We start from the raw sequence: 22,660 nt of genomic DNA, 5'->3' as shown, positions 1-22,660 counted from the left end.
TGTGTACCACATCTTCTTTATCCATTCATCTGTCATTATTTGTTTCCAAGCCTTGGCTATTGTAAAAAGTGCTGCTATGCCCATAGTGGTGCATGTGCCTTTTCAAATTATAGTTTATTCTGAGTATAAGGCCAGGAATGGGATTACTGGATCATATGACAACTCTATTTTTAGTCTTTTGAGGAACCTCCATACTGTTTTCCATAGTAGCTGCACTAATTCACATTCCTACCAACAGCGAAAGAAGGTGGAACCCAGGTCTTTCTGATGCTAAAGGTCATGTTATTTCTGCTACAGGAGCTACCTCTCAGATGTGTTAAAAAATGAAGCTGGTCACCTGAAACTGCAAAGGTCCATTTAGTCAAGGCTATGGTTTTTCCAGTGGTCGTGTATAGATGTCAGAGTTGGACTATAAAGAAAACTGAGTGCCGAAGAATTGATGCTTTCGAACTGTGGTGTTGGATAAGACTCTTGAGAGTCCTTTGGACTGCAAGGAGATCCAACCAGACCATCTTAAAAGAGATCAGTCCTGGGTGTTCATTGGAAGGACTGATGTTGAAGCTGAAACTCCAATCCTTTGGTCACCTGATGCAAAGAGCTGACTCATTTGAGAACACCCTGATGCTGGGAAAAATTGAGGGCAGGAGGAGAAGGGGATGACAGAGGATCAGATGGCCGGATGTCATCACCGACTCAATGGACATGGGTTTGGTTGAACTCCGGGAGTTACTGATGGACAGGGAGGCCTGGCGTGCTGTGATTCATGGGGTCGCAAAGAGTCGGACGTGACTGCACAACTGAACTGAACCTGAAGCTGCTGGGGAAATAAAACATTTTCTCTCTGTCTCTTGTTTAGAGCTCCATTTTCTTTCATCTTGGCAAAATGGATCCCTTCTGCCACTTTGAAATATACTTTAAAAAAAAAACACATGACTTGAACACACACAAAGCTATTACTTCTCATATGTGAAGGAATGTATCTAGAGAGGTGGAATATGTCCAAATCATCCTCTCTCTCTCAGCATCACTGATATTATCCCATCTCTTTAGGGTTCCAGGTTTTATATTTCCTTTCCTTTCTTTCTCCATTTTTTTTTTTTTTTTTTTTTTTTTTTTGCAGGGAGTGGATGGGTGAGAGCTGGAATCAAAACATCAATTCGTTTAGGAGCTTTTATTTTTCTAGCAGCAAAATTGAATTGAAGAGTTTGGGGGAATGTTTATCATTCTTCCCCGAGCCACAACAGTGAAGGGGAAGGAAGGCTCAGCAAAGCAGCCTCCAAAGACCTTGACAAACACCATCTCCACCGGGGACTACAGACCTGCCTTGTACTAAGTTATTGCCAGACGGAAGGGAAGGGCCCTGGAGGGGCAGCGGCCCTGTGAGCCTCGCTGGCTGCCAGACCCTGGGAACAGGAGATATGACCAGTCTGAGAGGAAGCGCAGACCAGGAGCAGAATTACACTTCTCTTCTTTCCCGATAGCTGCCCTCCCTATACGTCTTCTTGCTTTCACGAAATCAGTGTGGAAAGATTTCCTCAATCAGGAAAATCACACAGAGAAATCCTTAGTTCTTCTGCCCCTTCTCTTTGTTGCAGAAAGTGGTGACTTTTCTAATCACTAATAAGTTCAGGGTTACAGGTCACAGTGGCAGAGTCAGGGTTAGCCTGTCAGCGTCACACACCCTGAAAAAGCCCCCCCTACCCCCAGACTGAAACAAAAACTATTCCTTTTGTTTGCCATCTTTGTACTGTTTAACATGAATGTTTCAACAGTCTTTATTTTCCAAACATGCAAACGGGAGAGAGTGATCTGACCCACGGTACATTGACATACCATGTAGCTATAACCTTGAGATAAAAAGTAAAGGAAAAAGTCTAAACAGCTCAAACCAAACAAGTGTTTCTTCAGTCCAGACCCCTTGCCTCTGTAACAGGGGAACACACTGACATTAGCACACACTGTCTGTGGTGCTCATATACAGAGCTACAAGGAGGCAGACCCGTGGGACCCCAATTGCATAGCTGGGAAGTCGAATGTGTTCATTAATTAATTTAACAAGTGTGTCCTAAGTATCTACTCTGTGCTAGACATGATGCTAGGTATTGGCAATATCTTATACACCAAGGGGATTTATAAGACTTACAAGGCCCCTGATCACATGGAACTTACCTAGTGGCTTTGGTAGGGGGTGGGGGGTGGGGATTAGAGTCTATACTCACAGTGTTGAGAGGAGATGGAAAATAACTGCTATAGTGGAAAGTCTGAGCTGGTTTTCTGAATTCTATCTGTCTAGGAATGCAACTTCTTCAAAATCTGGGTCACACAGTGGAATGGAGATTAAGACAGAAAAAGGGAGAGAATCAGAGAGAAGCTTCTCTCTTCGGCTGTTCCCGCGAGCATCCTTTGGGAGCTTTTCCAAGCTATCAGAAAGGGTCAAACATAGTGTCTGTAAGATGACAGATAAGAGAAACAATGAAAACTATGCCTTTGTCCCTTACTTCTGAAAGAACTCCAAAGATGGAACATTCTGACGAAATAACAGGTATCTTCTCAAGCATCTTTGCTATTTGGAGGTCAGTGCTATGGAGGAAGGCGCGGCAACCTACTCCAGTATTCTTGCCTGGAGAACCCCATGGTCAGAGGAGCCTGGCAGGCTACAGTCCATGGGGTCACAAAGAGTCGGACGTGACTGACTGAGCGCAGATGCTCAGTGCTAAGCATTTTACCTGTATTGGCTCATTTAATCCTCACAATCAACACCTAGTAAGATAAACGCTCATTTTGTTCCCATTTCCCACATGAAAAAACAGTCCTAAAAAATCTAAGCGACTTGCCCTTGCCTAAGGACGCATCCCTGGTAGAGAGTGGAACTAGGACAGGATCCTAGCTGCCTGACTCCAAAAACCTTGCTCTAAACCACAATCTTTCCATCAACAAAATTATTTTCCTCATTGTATTTAAGGAAAAAGAGAAAAGGTACTAACATTGCATAGGCTATTTAATCACAAATCTTCTGAAAGAGGTCTGCGTTTTCCAGATGTTATCTTGAAAGAGATGGTCAAACCTGTCCTTTGAATCAAAAGCAAATACTTTCTTACAATGCATTACAAATTAAGAGATGAACTTTTGCGATTGCTTAAATATCCATGAGCCCATCAACTAAATTTTGAATTATGATTCGTGAATGGAGATCAGTAATTCAACCAACTAATGAATTACTCCTCAAAGTTTATTTTACAACTGCATACATTTCCATCTTTGCCCTTTACTTGATAATTGAATTAACAATAAATAAACTGAGGTGAAGCTGGTTTAGTGAAAATAATGTAGAAGTCCCTAATGAAGCTTATGCTTGTTGGGGGATAAATTCATATCAAAAATTCAAAAATAATATAGTAAAACTGAACTTTGAAAGGGCGGAGAGGTCTTTCTTTTGCTTTAAATCATTTAAATTAAATGTAATGAAAAGTGATCAGAGTGCTTATTTTTACTTTGTTTTGTGGGAAATTGTGCTGGGAAAGTGGATCTATTGTGCACAAAGGATGTTGGCTTTCTGCTGCAACCACTAGGCAGGTTGAGTTGAGAAACAATTAGCTCAGTCAGCAAGCCTTTGAATCTGATTAAGCCAGGAAGTGGTCACTCCCCACGACAGGGCAGAATGAAGGGAATGAAGGCGGTGGCCCAAAACAAGGAATGATCTCTCTGTCCCTGTCTGAAGTATTAGAATTTACTGTGTCAAATTTATGTCGAGGATTATTTCACTCCATTTTGTTATTATTTCACTAAAAACAAATATAATCTTGTTTCCAAGTGGATCAACAGTCCACATGTGTCATGGCTACTGTCTCTTAGAAACTTCTGTTTATCGAGGCCTGACATACTCTCATGTTTTGGTAACGAGACGTCTCTGAGACCCAGAACCCAAGTCACAGAGGAAAATGCAGCATTTATACCAGTCTGCTGGCTGGATTCTCATCACTCTGGGGGCTCTCAGTGTATTCTCTGGAGTTATTGCTTTCTTCCCAGTCTTTTCCTGCAAGTTTTGGTTCACAGGATGGAATGTCTGGATTGCTTGTCCCATCTGGAATGGAGTTTTGGTAGGAAAATATTTAATATTAATGGTTTTTATTACATATGTTGAGAGAATAAAGGAAAGAAGGATGAGAATGATATGTCTTTTAAAGTTTTTCAACAACATGAAGACATAAAAATTCTACAGAAAATCAGATTGTACCTTAGAACATTGATTTCTATTAGTTATCTTTTAAAATACACATTTTTCCTAATGTAATTTAATCATGTATACAGTATATCAGGTGGTACTAGTGGTAAACCTGCCTGCAAAATGCAGGAGACGTTAAGAGACGTTGGTTCAGTCTCTGGGTTGGGAAGATTCCCTGAAGGAGGGCATGGCAGCCCATTCCAGTATTCTTGCCTGGATAATCCCATGGACAGAAGAGCCTGGTGGGCTTCAGTCCGTGAGGTTGCAAAGAGTTGGACATGGCTGAAGTGACTTAGCATGCACACACACACAGTATATCAGATATACTATAATGAAATGCTTTTCTCTCAAAACTTACTTTATTTGACTCTTCTCACCTTGACATTCTGAGAAATCTATCTTTCAAAATTTGAGTTTAGAAAAAAATGCAAACCATGAAAAATAATTTTTAAATGAAGAACAGACTAAAATAATTTTCAGGCAAATATTTTTATTAGAAACACTAAGGTGTGTTTATGTGACCAAGAAGTTTGCCAGCCCAAAATCTTAGTTCTCCCATCATTTTCTTTGAACAAAACTGTTTGCACTGAAAATAACTGAAGAAGTTGGGTGATGGGCTTCACTAGCTTCATATGTTGCCAAATCTGTATGTGCCAGATACATGTGGATACTAAGTAACTGCTCAATGTCTGCCTGTTAAATGGTCTCATAGATGAACAATGATACTGGTACCTCAGCTTCCTGGGTCAAAGAAACAAACACAAGTAGCCTTGAAGTAGGTGGCCACCTCCGTGGCATGATTGAAGAGGAGTTACAGAGGCCTGAACATTCAACAAATCCTTCTCTCCTTGTTTCCCGGGATGCCTGATATTCATTGTTGGAAACTAGATAATTCGGTTTTGAAACTTGTTGATCTTATGGAGTTTTCTCTTACAATATAGCCACTGTTGAGAGGGTCAATATCTTGTCCTTTTTCTAAGATTTTTTTCATGTGGACCATTTTTAAAGTCTTTATTGAATTTGTTACAATATTCCTTTTGTTTTATGTGGTTTTTTTGTTTGTTTTTGTCTTTTTGGCTGTGAGGCATGTGGGATCTTAGTTCCCTAACCAGGAATTGAAACTTCACCCCTCTGCACTGAAAGGGGAAGTCTTAAGGGAATTCCATTAAGTCTTTTAAAAAAATCAAACTTTAATGGAGATGCCATTTAAAAGCAAATCCCTAGGAAATATCATTTTAATTTATTTATTAAATATATATTGATAGCCTACTACAAGCTTGAGTTACACTGGAAAGTAAAATAAAGTCTTGCTTTTAAACGCACTCAGTCTAGGGGGGTTTAATGATGGTGTGCAGATGGAGGAACACTGGATGGGAGGAGCGTGGAAATGAATGTGGAAACCACTTGATGGCATTTTTCTTTTCTTTTTTTTAACACATTTTTTACAACCACCACCCAAGTGTTGAACTTTTCCTCTTTCCCCCAACCCCTACCACAAACCACACAGTCATTCAAGAAAATGTTTATTAAACATCTACTAGAATGCAGAGACGACAGTCACGCTTATACAAAGGACTACCAACTTTTTGTTAGTGACCCAGAGCAAGAAAAATATTTTACATCAAGACCTGAAATGTACATAAATAAATCTTTCAAGGGAAAAAGATAGATATTGAAACATACATATAAGTAGATTTATAGAACAAAAGATTCACAAAAAAATACCTTAGCTTCTGTGTGAAGCAAATCCTCGTATTTTCTATTCAATTTTAAAAAGAAAATTCTGACTTTACAACTAACGCAGAGTTTAACAAAACCATTATTATAGCTCAACCCTGTTTCCCCTTCTTATAAATCTTCGCTTATCCCAGTTGGGTCTATCATAATACAGTCAACAGATACTGGCGATTTGACTTAGTTCACAAGTTATTGAATATAAACTTTCTACACCAAACATCTGTTTTACTAATCATGCTTCATTTAGCTAATCAGGCCCAGAGAAATGATACGGTAGCCCAGAACTAGTCAGTGGCTTTTTTATTTTGAGAGTGACAGCATAGGGAAGTAGGGTCAGAGAGTCAGGATTTGGGAAGGTGGGCTTGTTCAAGGCCTGACTTTGACATTCTCGGTATGTAGTCAAGAGCAGGGCACACATTCAGCTGGCTCTTCATTGCCTTTACCTATAGATCACAGAATTTCACAGGTAGAGAGCCCATGTGAAACTGTCTAACCTAAGAGGCTCAGAGAGAATGAACACAATTTGAACAAAGACTTCATAATAAAGAGTTTTGCCAATTTCAAAGCCCTACAAATGCTAGTTAATACCATGTGTTTGATTTATGCCCCACTCTCTGTCTAAGCCCTTTGTTCCTAATCCCTTGCACCTGCCTCACTCTCCCAATCTGTTCCCTGATGACATGCTGAGCTCTCTATCATGTTACCTCCCGGACCTCACCTCCTATCACTCTTCTTTTAGCTCATTTCTTTCCCATCACATTCCAAGGTGTGTCTGCCTCAGGGCCTTTGCACTGCCAGTTCTCTGTCTGAAACCTTTTCTCACACAGCTTATTCCCTAACTTCCTTCAGTTCTTGGGTCAAATGTCACTTTCTCACAGATGCCCTCCCTGATTGCCGTATTTAAAATTATATACCTCCCCCACATTTATATTCTCAGTCTCTCATCATTGTTCTATTTTTCACCCATAGTCCTTAACACCATCTAATATACAAAGTAATTGTCTTATTTATTGTCACCCTTCCCCCCAAATGTACATTGTACAAAAGCAGGATTTTTTTTCTATCTTGTTCCCTGCTGTATGTCCAACACTTAAAACAGAGTGAGTAAATATCATGCCAGATATTCAGTAAATATTGCCTGATATTTGGCAGTGTTTGCCTGATATTTGCCTGAATTTGCCTGATATTGTCAGTGTTAAATGAGTGGTGAATCCCATGCTCTCCGTTTTGATAGAACAAAACTCCTTATACAGTTGAACTCTGATTAGATTGCAAAGAATAAAGGTCCAGCTGATATTTATACTGAAGCAGGAAAAATACCCTCATGAGAAGGAAAGCAATAAGAAAGCTTACTCTTTCAATAATATCTAAATTTGGAACAGTCTGATTTTTTTTTTTCCCTAGTGAGTTTTCATAGTAAACCACAGCTCTGTCTGATCAGGGTCAATCTCAAAAGGTCTCTGACTCATCCTACAGCCATCTCTGCCAATCACTTCTCAACTTGTGTGCAAATTTTATCTTCCTTTGGTAGAAAGATGATTTTTACACTTCAATAATATTTTCTTTTGAAAATGACTCCATATCTCTTTTGAGATTAGAAGAGAGAAGGTTTTAGAAGTCATCTATACTTTGTATTTGTTTGGTGACTTTTATTCAGGGCTTTCTATTCTTCACAAATATTCCTCTTCAGACTCTCACCTCAATTTGGACAGCAACACGATAGGCAGTTTTCCTAGGATTTCTGATGTAGGTTATTTAAAGGTATCAGCTGCTAGAAGTGTGCAGCAAGGAGATCATAGTGCCTTAAGGACTGAGCTCCACTTTAATCCTGGAAAACCTGGACTGTAGATCAAATTCTGATGAAGAGACTGAAATGCAGTGAATTTAAAAACAGGACCTAAAGCCTGCAGGATCCAGTGACTTGGCCAACAGTGAGCAGCAGTGCTGTACCCACAGTCCTGCTTGGAGACAGGAACTTTGGAGAAAAGCGGGGCTAGTCTCATTCATGCAATCTGCAGTTTCCTCATCCATTAGAGAAGGGGCTTGATGGCACCAAATGCTCAAGACTCTTATAGTGTCAGCAGTCCTGTGATTTCCAACCAGCCAATGGTCAGTTTTCTACTTAGCTATCTTAAACTTTTTGAAGCTTAATTTGTCCAAAAATGAAATCATCTTACCGCCAAAAGCACTTATTTCTTCTTCTGACTTGGCAGTCTTTGAACTCAATTTCAAACCCTCAAATGAATTTTGACTCAATCCTTTCCTTTAGTGTTTCTCAAACTGAAATGTGTATACGAACCAACTAGCACACTTGTGGCCAGTGTGAACATGTGTGCTCAGTTGCGTCCATGGACAGAGCAATGCCAGGCTCCTCCATCCATAGGATTCTCAAAACAAGAATACTGGAATGGGTTGCTATTTCCTTCTCCAGGGGGTCTTCCTGAGCCAGGGATTGAACTCGTGTCTCCTGCATCAGAGGGCAATTTCTTTACCACTGAGCCACCTGGGAAGCCAAATCAGCTAGAGATTTTGTTTAAAATGTTGGCTCTGATTCTGTGAATCTAAAGGACAGTTAAGATTCTGCATGTCTGACAAGTTACCAAGAGATGAGATAATACTGGTCTTTAAGACTTACGGCAGCAACAGACGAATCCAGCCCATTTCAGCCCCACTTCTGCCCCACCACGTCCAATCTACTGCCAAGTAACTTGTGTTTTTCCCACGAGGCAAAATCTCTAGGTTCTTTTCCTTTTTCACTCTCACTGCGCACCCCTGCCTACCTCCTTACCACTTCCCACCCCACTCAGGTTTTATGCCTTGAAACTTTGATAGCTAAACTGTGAGAATCTGTGTGTTAGTGGATTATAAAATCAAGTTGTGGGGTAGTGAGTATTTAAACATATAGAATAAAATCAAACAGAAAAAAGTTATATCACATAATAAAGTTACATGTTATCATGTAAAAATATTTATAACTTGGCCATGACACAAAATGTGTATCTCATTATGGGTAGAGGTTTAAAGAAAAAGCTTGAAGAGCAGGATCTTATAGAGATCTCTAGGTCTTACTCCATACCTATCCAGCATACAACAACCGGCTTATCTCTCCAAACCTCTGCTGTGTCCATCTAGTCCTGTCTTTGAAAATCTTCAGTGTTGCTTCATCATCCAAAGTTCAGATTTGTTAGCCTGGACTTTGAGGCCCTCGTCTACCTAGCCTCTTGCGGCTTTTGAGCCTGGCTTCCTACTCCTCTCTGCCAGGGTCCAACCCTCTGATGGTCCGGGGTGCCCTCACCTTTTATCCCCCAATCACGCCTGCCATGTTCCCCCCTGTGTATATGAGGTCCCAGCTGCCTGGACTGCCCTTTCCTCTGTCTCTCCCACTGAAATCACAACCATCCTTCAAGCAATCACCTCCATCAGCAATTGTCCCCCGGAAGTGGTATCTTGTCACCGACCTCTTCTCACACAGAAAGCAGTCACTCTTCCTGCCTAATTTTGTGGACATTCTTATGTCCTTCCTTTCACATCTGGATGTAAATTCCGTTGAGAGTTGGAGCCACGGTTTGTATAATTATTGCTTGGTGAGCTTGCTTTTTTTATTTAGCTTCTCTGTGCATCAGTTAAAAACTAGAAAATGATTTACCTCCTAGGGTCATTCATTGTGAGGATTAAATGAATTAACGCTTGTAAAGTGTTTGGTAGAGTGCCTGGTATCCAGTAAGTGCACAATAAATTCTCAATGTTATTATCGTTATTCCATCGGCATAGTGCCTATCATGAACCAGTACCCCCAAAATAGATGTCTGTAAGTGAATAAATTAACGCATATTATAAGGATTCCTCTAAAAGTTTCTATTTCTGCTGTGAAGCTCTCTGCTTCCTTCAATTCATCTGCTTCTGGGAACTGCATCCTTACTGGGGCCATTTAAAGATTTAGTGGGAGGGTTCACAATTAGCAGGCAGAATGTAAGCAGCAACTTTTGCCAGACCCAAGTAATGTCCCTCAAGCTGCTCCCAGAGAACATGTCCACAGCCAGACAAGAAGGCAGAGGGTGCAGGGCTGGGTCACCCTCTGCACTCTCACCCTCCTCAACCATAGCCTCCCCTCTACCCTTCCTCACAAGCTGACTGCTCTTCTCTGCCCAATTCTTCACCTCTCAGAATTTCACCATTTCCTTTTCCCAACTGACTTCTCTTCCCTATTTGCAAATCTCTCCTTTTTAAATTATTTTCCCTTTCCCTATCTAAAAATATTTTTTTTTTAATGAGAGGAGGCAAGGGGAAAGCCCGTGACTCTCAGGGGAACACCCTCACTCCATGTCCCACCCACAGACAGGCACCAAGGGAGTTGGGTGTGCTTGCGTCCTGAGTCACCATCCTCAGGGTGGATTGAACAAGTTACTGAATGGCATTCATACACCAACCTCCCCCATGAAAGATCTTTTTCAAAGTTTTGTGTAAACAAAGCAAAATTCAAGCTGGCAGCTACAACAGAAATAACAGGCAGCTGCGATTCTGCAGGATTTTTCAACTTTTGAAAGGAAAGAAACAGTTTGTGCCAACGTAGCTAAGCCCATCTAGAATGTAAGCATCTGATAATGTCAGTTATCTACTGGGGACTTCAATCAGGAGAGGTGTCTCCTTTGCTTTTTATTTCGTTTGCTTTAGAGTTTCTCCTGCGTGGAGGAGTGACGTGTCAGTTGAGTGCTTTGCCTCTAAAAGCAGAGATTGGCCCCAGGCTTAGCATCAGTGCTACAGTTGCTCTTAATAATTCTCCTGTTTTGTTGTACTATTTATGCTGGCTCAACCTCCATAGGGTCGCTTGGAAACTTTCCTCTTGCAGAATCAAGCCCAACCTCGTTTGACTACAGATGGTTCTGTTTTTATCCATGGGAGTTTAATGGGATGGTGGTGCCAAATCTGGAATTTCAGGCTTAGCTACAATGAGAAGTTTTGTGTGAGTGTATGTATGTGTGCTTCCCCCCTCACTCTCAAATTCTCTAAATCCAATATTCAAAATAGAATATGCCAGGAAAATGAAAAGCTGCTTCTCAAAACAATAAATATACCAGACCTGGAGCTACAAAAAGTAACATCCCACAAAACCATTTTGGTAAAAGCTCTGATTTTTTTCTCCTTAAATTTGTTGATACTATACACACAGTGAAGTTTATTTCTCTGTCAAAACCCTAAATTGTAACTATTTTTAGTCCTGTCCTCATTCTATATCTTATTTCGGGTACATCTCTTTCTGGTTTTCTCTCTCAACCCCAAAACATTCCTTGCACAGGGAAAGATTATTTATGGGTTGGGAATAAGCAATTTCTGGATTCAGTGGCCACAAAGGTCTCCATCAGACCCAGTGCCAAATCAAAGATGAGTCCAGAATTTTTCCCCACTATCTGTTACTCAATTCTGATGACACCATTCCCTCCTTTGTTGAACTATTTTCATTCTGCATTTGGGAACTTTTTCTTCAATGGAGACTGTTAAAAAAATCTCTTAAAAGTTGGACTCCACTGCCCCTAGAACCATAAATGCCCCATCATGCATTTATTCAAATGATAATTTTTATTACTTGAAAAATATAGATCATGGATTTGTATCCCACCACCAGGGTAAGCCTGCAAAATCTCTGAAGAAAGCAAACAGTAAAAGATATGTTGCTACTGGGAGGGTGTGGGTAGGTTCGGGGGTGGGGTGGGGAGGAGGCTTTGTGACACATTTCCACTCCAGTTCCTCCTGTTTGTAATTTTAGCAATTTGTGAGAGAGATGAACAATAGACAGTTAACCAAAATAAAACATATGGCAAGGGTTATAAAGCCAAGCTTTTATTGCAGTGACATCTTACAGTAGTAAAGGTTATAATTGTGATGGCGATGACAAGATAGAAAATTTAAAAATGAGCCTGTGTGAATCGTGTCTTTGTGACACTGATGGCTTCTTTTTCTCATTGGCATCACTGATGAGGAGGCAATCAAAGCCATAAACCCATTTAGCTATCTGCAATTCCTTCCAGTTCATGATAAAGTTGTCAAACTGTGAAGCAGATTGAACTCTTTCCAGAGGTACCTTCTCTCATGGATGTTGTTTTACCATGTTCCTTTTCCAGGCCATCACAACTGGTATCCTCCTACTGTTGGCTCACAAAGAGTGGACACAGAGATACCTGGTAAATATATAGATGTCAAGTAAAGTGGTACAGTAAGTTTGAAGGTTAAATCTCTACTAGTTCAGGATAGAACACAAAGAATGTGATTTCTGCTTAAAACTGAATTTTGTCTAATTTATGCCTTATTATGATGCATTTCAATAAAACACTGTTTTAAATGACTAATTTTTATCTGATACCTGCTCCAAGCATTTTCTACAAGTTACTGTGATTATGGCATTTAAGTATTGCATTAATTGTTTGGGAAGAACAGAACCTGTGTTAGTCTTCCTGAATTACATTTTGCAAAAAAGGATCTATAGTCTTGTCTGTTTTAATGATTCATTTTCAAGTTCTCCGTTCCTGTTCAGGATCTCTTTCCAATCTCTCTACTGCCTCTCCCCTAAAAAGGATAAAAAGTCTATTTCTTGCATTTCAACAGTATAGAGTCAAGTACAGAATGACTACCTTGAGCAGATTATAGCTACTCTTCCCATGGCCACAGCAGGGCTTCTGAAACTTTATGTGTGAGTTACCTGGGGATCTGGTTAAAATGCAGATTCTGACTCAGAAGATCTGCAAGAGACTGAGACTCTCCATTTCTAATAAGCTCCCAGAGGATGTCAGTTCTGGACCATGGACCACATCCTGAATAACCAAGTCCTAGAATAAGGCAGGGATTCTGTTCACTCATTTCTGGTTTTCCCACCCTAGACTGGTTCTCAACACGTGATAGGAGATAAATAAATGTTTCTTGAATCAGCTTGATTTCATTTCTGCCCCAGTGGGTTGATATGTTATTCTCCCATATTGAAGGGTCAAGAGGAAAACAAAAGGACCTAAAGAGGGGTCTGGAACCCATTTCTCCTTCATTTCCCAGTAGGACAGATTAATAGGCAGCCTCTCTTTTTCCCTCAGGTTGCTAAGAAGGTTCTAAAAAATCAAGCTCCCAAAGTAATAATCTGTTTATGTTTCATTTTCAGTGGGAAGCTAGTTTCACCTCTGTGATTCTGAGCATGATGGGATGCCCACTTCATTTTACAGTAGCCTTGGTTTCTGCTCTCCTCGGCCCGTACTGCTTCTACTCACTTTCAGGGATTGCAGGGATCAGTTACCTTGGTTACGCAGTTGCTTTTCCTTTTCCGTATGCAAAATTCCCATCAGTCTGTGTGGACCCGCCACACTATGAAGAGTACCACCTGACCCTGCAAGCCCTTGACCTGTGCCTGAGCTTTGCCATGTTCTGTGTATCCCTGACGGCCTTCATCACACTTTCTGCAAGACTTATCCAGAATGGACATGTCAATGTAAGTTTCCAGAACAGGGCAGACACTTCTTGTGCCATTTTAAATGCTAACATGGAAAGTTTGGTATAGTAATACTTGATCTGTCTCTCTTACCTACCTGTGTATCTTGTATAACCAAAATTTTCCCCCTCTTTCTACTTCTACCCCAGCCAAGAGACTGATTTACATCAACATCAGATTCAGCTTTCTTTTTCCAAAAGGGCTGATAATAATATTAATGATATGATAATAGAAATATAAACTGAATATTTAGTATGTGTCCATTTCACAGATAGTAAATGGAGGCTAAAGAGTTTACATGACTTGCCCAGCTTATCATACAGCTTAGTGGATAGTAAGACCAGAATCAGACCTCAGAGCTATTTCTCTTCATTAGGCCAGATTTACCCTGGGCTCCTTCATCACCCACCCTGTATCCTCTGCTCCTCTGCCAGACCTTTAAGATGCAAGGCTTTGGCTTCCTTGAGGGTTAGAGTGGGTTGATTGGAAAAACAGCACAAGGGACTTCTGGTTCAAAATTCCTGTGGTTGACACTGGGTCCCTCTTTTGTAGGTTGAACAGCCTATCCCTAAAAAGAGATATTTCCCACTATAGACTGTTACACTGGCCTTATGATTCAAGTTAGGATTATATCAGGGTCAAGTAAATTTGAGTTATGTTAGCCAATTTTTTCCAGTTTCATCCTATCAACACCAACCAGTAAAGCTGGAAGACAAGAATTTGGCACTCTCGATGCCTTTTGTGGTCAGTCTTGTCCTCTTCAACTTCTTCATAAATCTGCAAAGGAAATCCTGTACATTCTTAGGAACAGAGTTGATTTTACAAGCAACTCTCCGAGAAACAAGGAAAGCAGACCAAAATCACCACCCCCACTGTACTGCCGGAGCAGTTTAGTATTTGAGATCCCTCCCTTGTGGTGAATGACCTAACTTTCTAGAGTCATTTGTTTAAAGGAACATATGCCTAGGAGAACCACCCATTAAAGAGTTGACAGTCATAACCCCTTCACATGGGTGGCTAATCAGACATCTGGCTATCATTTTAGGCATAACCCCCACAACATTGAGGTTTAACCTGGGGTGGAGGATAGGGAGAAAAGAATGAAAAAAATATATGCAGAGCTTGGTAAGCCAGCCCCATGGAAACTCAACAGTGAGACCACCTAAATTGCCTGGAGAGAGAGAAAATTAATTGAAAGCAGAGAAAGAGTCTGTGACTTCACAGATTTTTGCCTTTGCCCATCTTGCTCAGAACAGTTCCTAGGTGTGTGGTTTCTGCTCTGAGTTTAGGACCCAGTAGAACTGCAACATGTTACTCAAAGGGGTTCAATGGCATCAGAATCACCCAGGGTTCTTTTGAAACCAGGTTTCAGAATCCTTTCCAGGTCCTTTCACACTGCATCAGAAATTCTGGGGTTGGAGGCAGGGAATGTGCATTTTTAACACACTTCCCAAGAGATTCTGATGAAAGTTCTCTTCCTAGCACAAGCTTTACTTAATATCACTTCTGAACAGAATTTCGGTTATACAATTTACATAAAATGGAGTACTAGTGTGGTTGAGGGTTCTAGATAACTTTAATAAGTCTGTCTTTGGTGAATGTTCTTGGATGACTTGATGCCACTTAATCTGTAGGGGTGGAAAAGCACATTTCATTAGCAAGGATGAGCAGCTGACATAATGGGATATGATGTCCTGTATTAATAAATATACCACTGTTGCCCCGAGCCCAAAAGAAATATGTGCAGCCTGAACAAACCTTTGTTATCAAGCAGAAATCGTAGCTACATTAGGTATAATTTTCAGCAGTAGAATAAATGGATTGTTTATCAAAATTCTAGAAAACAGACAACTTTTTTTAGAAGGAAAGGTGGATCATTTGTTGGGATACAGAATTCTACATAGTGATTCTACTTTTAATGAATCTTCATGTAGTTGTGTTGTTAGATTCCCTACATGCTGAACTGGATAAGTAATATTTTTAAATTTTTATTTAAAACTAATAAACATTGCAAAATATGCTGCTGATTCACACTTTTTCGTATAAACAGAACACTGAAAATGCTTTTAAAAGCTTCAAGTGTCTGCCTGAAAATTAAAATTCTCTTGTGTAAATATAGTACATAGCAGGCAACTTGAAAGCTATGAAAAATCATAAAAAATAAAAAGAAGAAAGTGGTGGTTTGAACGAGGATTTGGGGGAAATTATGGTTGTATTGTACAACAAAATCAAATTTTTTTCAGATCCATATGTAACAGTCAATATTATGATGAAAAATATTCTCTCCTAAGGATTTGTTTCTGTAAGTTCAAAAACATGTTTTCAAAAATGAATCAAGCACCCCCTTAGGAATCACCACATTCATTATTTCTTGCTTCCTGTGCCTTTTCAGTTCAGTAGAATTGAAGTCATCTTGTGTCCCAGTAAGCTCAGCTACTATTAAAAAATGCCATAGACTGGGTGGCTTAACCAACACATATTTATTTCTCACAGTTCCAGAGACTGGAAGTCAAGATCAAAGTGCTAGCATGGTTGGTTTTTGGTGAGGCCTTCTTCCTGGCTTGTGGATGACTGAGTGCTCACGTAACTTTTCCAGGGCCCAATTCTAGAGAAGAGCAATCTTACTGTCTCCCATTTTTTACGGACATTAATCTCATCATGGGAGCTCCACACTCATGACCTCATGGAAACTTCTCCCAAATGACTTATTGCAAATTACCATCACAGTGTGGAGATTAGGGTCTCAACATATGGATTGGGGAGGGGAGAGACATAAAGAGTTGGTACATTCTTACTGAAGGTCACACAGTGCTGGTGTATGAGCGTGCAGTCAATTGGTACCCAACTAAAATCAGAGGAAGAAATGCTTGAAAGAGGTGTGATGGGTTTGATGATTTTGACAAACACAAAAGCATGGTGTGAGTGCTACAGACTAAATATTCGTGCATGTGCATGCATGCTAAGTTGCTTCGGTCATGTCTGACTCTTGTGACTGTGGACTCTAGCCTGCCAAGCTCCTCTGTCCAAGGAGTTCTCCAGGCAAGAATACTGGAGTGGGTTGCCATTTCCTTCTCCAATGTTACCACCCCCAAATTCTAAACCCTAACCCCTACTGTGATGGTATTAAGAGGTGTGGGGTCTTTGGGCAGTAATTAGATTTGGATGAGGTCATGATGGTCATCAGGGACTCTGTGATGGGGTTAGTGCCTTATAAGAAAATGAAAAGACCAGTCCTTTTTCTCGCTTCCCCAAAACAGTATGCAGCAAGAAGGGGACCATCTACAAACTAGGAAGTGGGCTCCCACCAGACACCGAATCTGTTGACACCTTGATCTTGGAAGTCCAGCTGCCAAAACTGTAACAAATATCTGTGGCTTAAACCATCCATCATCTGGTTGTATGTTATAGCAGTCCAGGCTGACCAAGACAGTGAGCCCTTCCAAATTTGTAGGGCCTCGTGGGAAGGGGTGGAGCTGGGAAAAGACTGAGAGTCCCCTGCTTGCGTGGCTCCATACAATACACTGAAGTGATCCTGTGGGCTGAGCACTCAATGCATAGGGCAAATGAGCACGACATAAAATTTAAGTTGAAAAACTAACATGCAAAACAACCATAGCTGAAATTGTCTACATTCTTGGTTCAGTAAGTAATAAAGTGATGAGAAAGGAAAGAATTGGGATGCCAGACACACTGCAGCTGTCCCCTGCAGCTACTCTGCCCCTCCTCCATGGAATGGAATGGCTTCATTTGTTTTCCTTTCATTATTCATTGTTATGTTTGGGGTTGTTTTTTTTAATGAAAGGGGGAATGAAAATATTTTCCCCTTATCATGTGATACGATGGTTTTATTTTTTTTTTTCAATGAATTGAGAAATATTTGCCATAAAAGGTGTAAGTAAACCCTTTAAATGCAATTTAAAACATGGGGACAGATTATAAGTGGACAACTTTCCTTTCTTCAAACTAAAGGCAGATTAGCAGCAATATACTGGTTCCTAATCTTCCAGCAAACCTACTCTGCATCCTTAGCAATAGAAATGTGTTTTGAAACAAGTTCATCTATGACTCTATTCTAAAGGTCTGAGGTTCCATGCTGGGCTATATAGCAAGGTCTTTCTGGTGCCTCTGGGAACTAATCCCTTTGGGTAGATCCAGTAAAACTGAAGCAGGATCATGCAACTGTAAGAATGCACTGTATTTCTTCCTCATAAATTCTATCATGTGGTCTTCTCAAATTGGTCAGTAGAAAAATCAGAATCTAGAAAAAGAATCACAACTCGGGGCATCACTATTCCTTTTATCTCATAATTTTGTTTGGAATAATAATAGTAGTTACATAAAACTGGGAAATAGAAGAATAACTGTAGGTGCTATTTATTGGGCAGTTACTGTTCATCAGGCTCTTTGCTTACTGTATTCCTCACAACACTCCAAAGCTCACTGAACTCATTTCACAGACGAGGATGTCGAGGTATTCATGTCAGATCAGGGTTCTCTCCCAGGGCTTGCAGGGCCTGGAGGCCAGGCTCCTTGCTACTGAATCATACCTCTTAGGTGGTGTATCTCCAGTTTTACATACTCCAAGTGACTTGGCATAATCATGTTTTTCATGGACAATTTTTCTTATGTTATTCACAGACCAAAATTAACTCATATTTTAGAAATGGAAGTATTTTTCCCAGGATATTTTCTTTCTATTTAATCAGTGGGACCATACCAAGGGTGATAGCAACTTACTAAGAGAGGAAATGAGACTGAAGTGTCCATTGTAATGTATTAAAATAAGCCTGATATTTTGTCAAAGAGGGAGCAATAGGTGGGGAGGGGTTAGCAACCAGAGAACTGCTTTCTGTTGAATTTTACTTTATATATTGTTTTGAGTTCAACATATTTTCCTTTTAACATGCAGTCAATTGAAACATCTAATAAAAAATATCCTAATAGACTTTCCCCCTTGTTACTTACTCTCAATCTAAAATATTATTGTGAATACATTTTTAACAAATTTTAAATGTCATAGTTTTCAAAATTATAAATAGATTTAAAAGAAAGAAGAAATTTTTATTTCATAACAGGGCAGAAACTTCAGTGGAAATCAGAAGCCTCCATTCCCAATAGTCATGTAAATTCAGTTTTCAACAAAGAAAACTCAATTTCTGCTAGTGAATATTTCAGAATGACTGTAATGGTGCTAATCTATGAATACAAAGCCATTTAGGATTGCAACATTGTTGGTTGGACACTTTAAATTTTATTAATTGAAAAAAAAATAAATTTTATTAATTGGAGGGAATACTTGACAGCTATTATTGGATGCCTGCGACCCCTCTTCAAAGGAAAGAAGGGAGAGAAAGAGAGGAAGTAATGAGGGTGAAACATAATGGAGGCTTTGGGAGGTGAGGAACCAATCCAGACATTATGACACTTCCTCTCCTGACAACTGTAGCGTGCCTCTCAAGTGTTTCTCTACTCTGTCCTCTTTTCTCTATGCCAACCGTGGGGACCCTGGTTTGGCTCCTGTATTCTCTCACTCAGACTTCTTCACTTCCAATCTCTTAATCTTGAAAAGTACCCTCCACACAGGCTCTAGAATGAACTCTCATGTTCAGATCTGTTTGTATCATTCCCCTGCTTTCCCCTTCACACTCCTTCACATGACATCATGTGTACTCAGCTCCTCTCTGAGCACGTGAGTTCCTCAAGTTCGGGGACTAAGGTGAGCAAGAAAGCTGAGTCTGTGGGTGTGAGAATCAAAAGAGAAGCAGGTTGCAATACTAAACGTCATTTTGTGTATCCTCTAGCCATAGCTAAAAGCTTACTTAAACCTACAGAAGGAGACTTTTAAATGTAAAGACAATTTACATGTCATGGGGAAATTTACTATGGTCATGGAATCCAAGAAGAATCTCCAGAAACGAACACAGTAGAAAAGTAGATTTGAATTCCCTGCTGCACTCCATGGGGTCACGAAGAGTCGGACCCCATGCTCCCCAACCAAGGAGCAGTGGTTTGCTGGAGAATTGCTTTCAATGTTAGGCTACACACAGAACCTGATATATACTGTTTAAGTCAAACAGTTTGAAGGGTAATGGCTTCTTCTATCATCAACTATTTGAGTAGCCTTGAACAAATCAATATTGAACCTCTTTGAGCCTAAAATGGAGATAACACCTACCTCACATGTTGCAAAATGAAATGATACAATTACTATTAAGAGCCTTACACTGAGCATGGTATCTGACAAGTCCTCACATGTTTGCTCTCTTCCCCTCGATTCTAATCAAATTTAAATTCTTGGCTCAGTCAAGATTTCAGAACGTGCCCTTTAGCCTTCCGTAATTTTCAAAAAAAACCCAAACCAGACAAAATAGCAAATGACCAAAAGAGACAATGAACAGAGAGAAGTCCCCACTCCATAGACAACCCCTGCCCACAAATGTAATGGTTCTTCCAGACTGTTTCATGCGTATGCCAGATATTTTATGACACATATATTTCTTTTTTTATTTTTCTCCGCCATCCCCTTCCACCAATATCACCAATATTGTTCTCTCTAGTGATTCCTCTTAAATCCTTAAGTGGTACCATGATGCTGTTACTTGAATCATTCTTCACTAGGTTCCTGTGACATAAAAAAGGCTAAATTAAATGTCAGAAATGACACTCTATTTTCTTTGATAAATTGTAGAAATAAACAGTATTGTATTTTTTTCTTCCTAGGGTCAAAAGAATGGACAATAAATTTGAAGCAATGTTCCTCTTAAATTTGTCATATTTGTGACCATTATTTTGAAATATTTCTAAAATTATTTTGATCTTTAAACTTTTCTCCTCTATGTTCTTATAACAAAGAAATTGAAATAATTGTACATTTTAGCCCTCTTGATAGTTAACCTTTTTTCTGATTTATATGCTATGATACAAAAATTGAAATTACATCATTGTTGTCATAGAATTTTAAAATTTGAAATAGAAATGGAATAAATGTGAATAAATGTTTTAAGTTCCTCTTGTTCTTTGTCTGATGTTCCGTTAAACTGTAATTTCATATTACCCAAATTAAGGAAACGCTTTTCAGCCTTTCTTCATTGCCATTACGGAAGTGATTCTAAATCTTCAAAGCGCAATTGAATTGTGGGCATAATGAGAAAGGTCTCCTGCAGGGGGACTATGGCCCTCCCTCCTGACCTCTCGATAGCTGGTCTTTGGCACTTAAGACAAACAGTTTAATTAATTAGAAAGGACTTTGGTTGGGCTTCTCTGGTGGTTCAGACAGTAAAGAATCTGCCTGCAATGTGGGAGACCAGGGTTTGATCGCTGGGTAAGGAAGATCCCCTGGAGAAGGAATGGCTACCCACTCCAGTATTCTTGGCTGTAGAATTCTATGGACAGAAGAGCCTGATGGGCTACAGTCCATGAGGTCACAAAGAGTTGGAAACAACTCAGCAACTAACACTTTTAGTAGAGGCACTGTAGACCAAATTTTCATTGACTATCCAAGATCCACATGCTCCTGACCGCTCAGCCATTTCCAAGAGGCATCCTCCATCAGCTACTGAATGACTCTAAATGTAGAGATCTTTCTAGTCTTGGCTGGAGACCTGCTTTTCACAATCTCTATGTCTTGGTCTTGCATCTGTAGCCCTTGAGAGCACAGTTAAGTGGTTCTCAAATGTGGTTCCAAGATCTGCAATATCAGCGGGGAATGTGTAATAACTGGAGAGTCTGGTGTTGGGTCCCACAGTCTGTTTTAGGAAGCCCTCCTCCAGGTGATCCTGATGCACATTAAAGTTTGACACGCACTGGTGTAGTGTAGCCGAGAATGGATGCAACCTAGGAATGAAAAATACCTGGATTCAGCTCCTGGCCCTCTGTCATTTTAGGCAATAGACTGTTTCCTCCCTAATCAGATGGAGCTAATGGTCAAGGCTAATCTCCAGACCTGCAGAGAGAATTCAGTGATACTACATGAGTCAAGCACACAGCAGAGAACCTAACACACCCTAAGCTCTCAAATTATTTTTTTTTAAAAAGTTTTTTTTTGTATTTACATTTTTTAGTTGGAGGATAATTGCTTTAGAAAATTGTGTTGGTTTCTGCTGTACAGCAAAGTGAATCAGCTATATGTATCCATATATCTCCTCCCTTTTGATCCTCCCTCACACCCCTCTAAGATTGTCGTGGAGCACCGAGCCGAGCTCCCTGTGCTACACAGCCATTCCCTACTAGCTATCTATTTTACACACGGTAAGCTCTCAAAATTAGTGTCAAGTGATATTGGCTTGTTCAACACAGTTATTACATGCCTTTGAATATAAGTCTCTAAAAGGTCCATTCTTTTGAGAATGGAGAAGTACAGAAAATTTTCGACCTAACACCATAGACATAACAATGCTAAATACCTTCACTCTACAAATGAAAACTTAACATTCAGAGAGGCTAAGTGACATGTTCAAAGATACACAGCTCGATTGCTGGTGTATGGAAGCCTTTAGGGTGCTTCCCAGTGGTAGCTCTTAAATCAACACGTGTTTATCTGTCACTTAATGCAGTAATCAGGTATCTAGCCCTGGGCCTGGTGATTATGCAAGTAGGGACTTCAATTTTATCAGTATATTATCTGAATTAATTTTAATATAATTTGAGCATTCCCAGCTAGTATTGGGCACCATGGCTACTTATTTGTCTACTTACATTTTGTTTTCCTATTTATATCCTATTCTGTTCTAAAAGGATTTAAGGTGACTTGGGCATTTTTAAGACTGGTGAAAGTATGATTGGACTTCCCAGGTGGCTCAGTGGTAAAGAATCTGTCTGCCAAGCAGGAGACACAGGTTCGATCTCTGGGTCAAAAAGATCCCCTGGAGGAGGAGATGGCAACTCGCTTAAGTATTCTTGCCTGGGAAATCCTATGGACGGAGGAGCCTGGCAGTCTATGGGGTCACAAAAAGTCAGACATGACTTAGCAACTAAATAACAACAATTTGGGCATTTTACCAACAGTTGGAGTTCCAGCCCCTATAGCACTAACTGTTGGATCAGTAAATCCAATAGTCACTTCCTGGAACTTTTGCAAGTGACTATCAGCAAAATGTGCACAATTCTGAGGATTCCAAATGGATACATAAGAGAAGTAGGCCAACAGCAACTGCTTTAGGTTAACTGGAATCCCTTGTATAAACTTCTAATCAGAAACAAAGTAATATGTCTGGTTATTTCTAGCTCTTGCATGTACAGAG

General features: G+C 40.0%; 1 protein-coding gene across 1 annotated transcript; it reads left to right on the top strand.

Annotated features, from left to right (window-relative positions):
* Positions 1–3,938: 3,938 nt before the first annotated feature.
* Positions 3,939–20,249, top strand: TMEM212 (transmembrane protein 212). Its single transcript, XM_065943681.1, has 4 exons — positions 3,939–4,097; positions 12,076–12,135; positions 13,098–13,421; positions 20,142–20,249. Exons 1-4 carry the CDS (start codon positions 3,939–3,941, stop codon positions 20,160–20,162), a joined length of 564 nt encoding a protein of 187 aa, XP_065799753.1. The 3' UTR covers positions 20,163–20,249.
* The last annotated feature ends 2,411 nt before the right edge of the window (positions 20,250–22,660 follow it).

Source organism: Muntiacus reevesi, chromosome 8 (assembly GCF_963930625.1).
Source record: "Muntiacus reevesi chromosome 8, mMunRee1.1, whole genome shotgun sequence".
Taxonomy (NCBI): Eukaryota; Metazoa; Chordata; class Mammalia; order Artiodactyla; family Cervidae; genus Muntiacus; species Muntiacus reevesi.
The sequence above is the reverse complement of the archived record's forward strand: the minus strand, read 5'-3'. Positions and strand labels throughout refer to the sequence as shown.

Excerpts from the sequence above, each read along its gene's own strand:
- TMEM212 (XM_065943681.1), top strand. The coding sequence starts at position 3,939 with ATGCAGCATTTATACCAGTCTGCTGGCTGGATTCTCATCACTCTGGGG. Across the intron at positions 4,098-12,075 it reads CCATCTGGAATGGAGTTTTG|GCCATCACAACTGGTATCCT; the intron begins GTAGGAAAATAT and ends TTCCTTTTCCAG. Across the intron at positions 12,136-13,097 it reads AGTGGACACAGAGATACCTG|TGGGAAGCTAGTTTCACCTC; the intron begins GTAAATATATAG and ends TTTCATTTTCAG.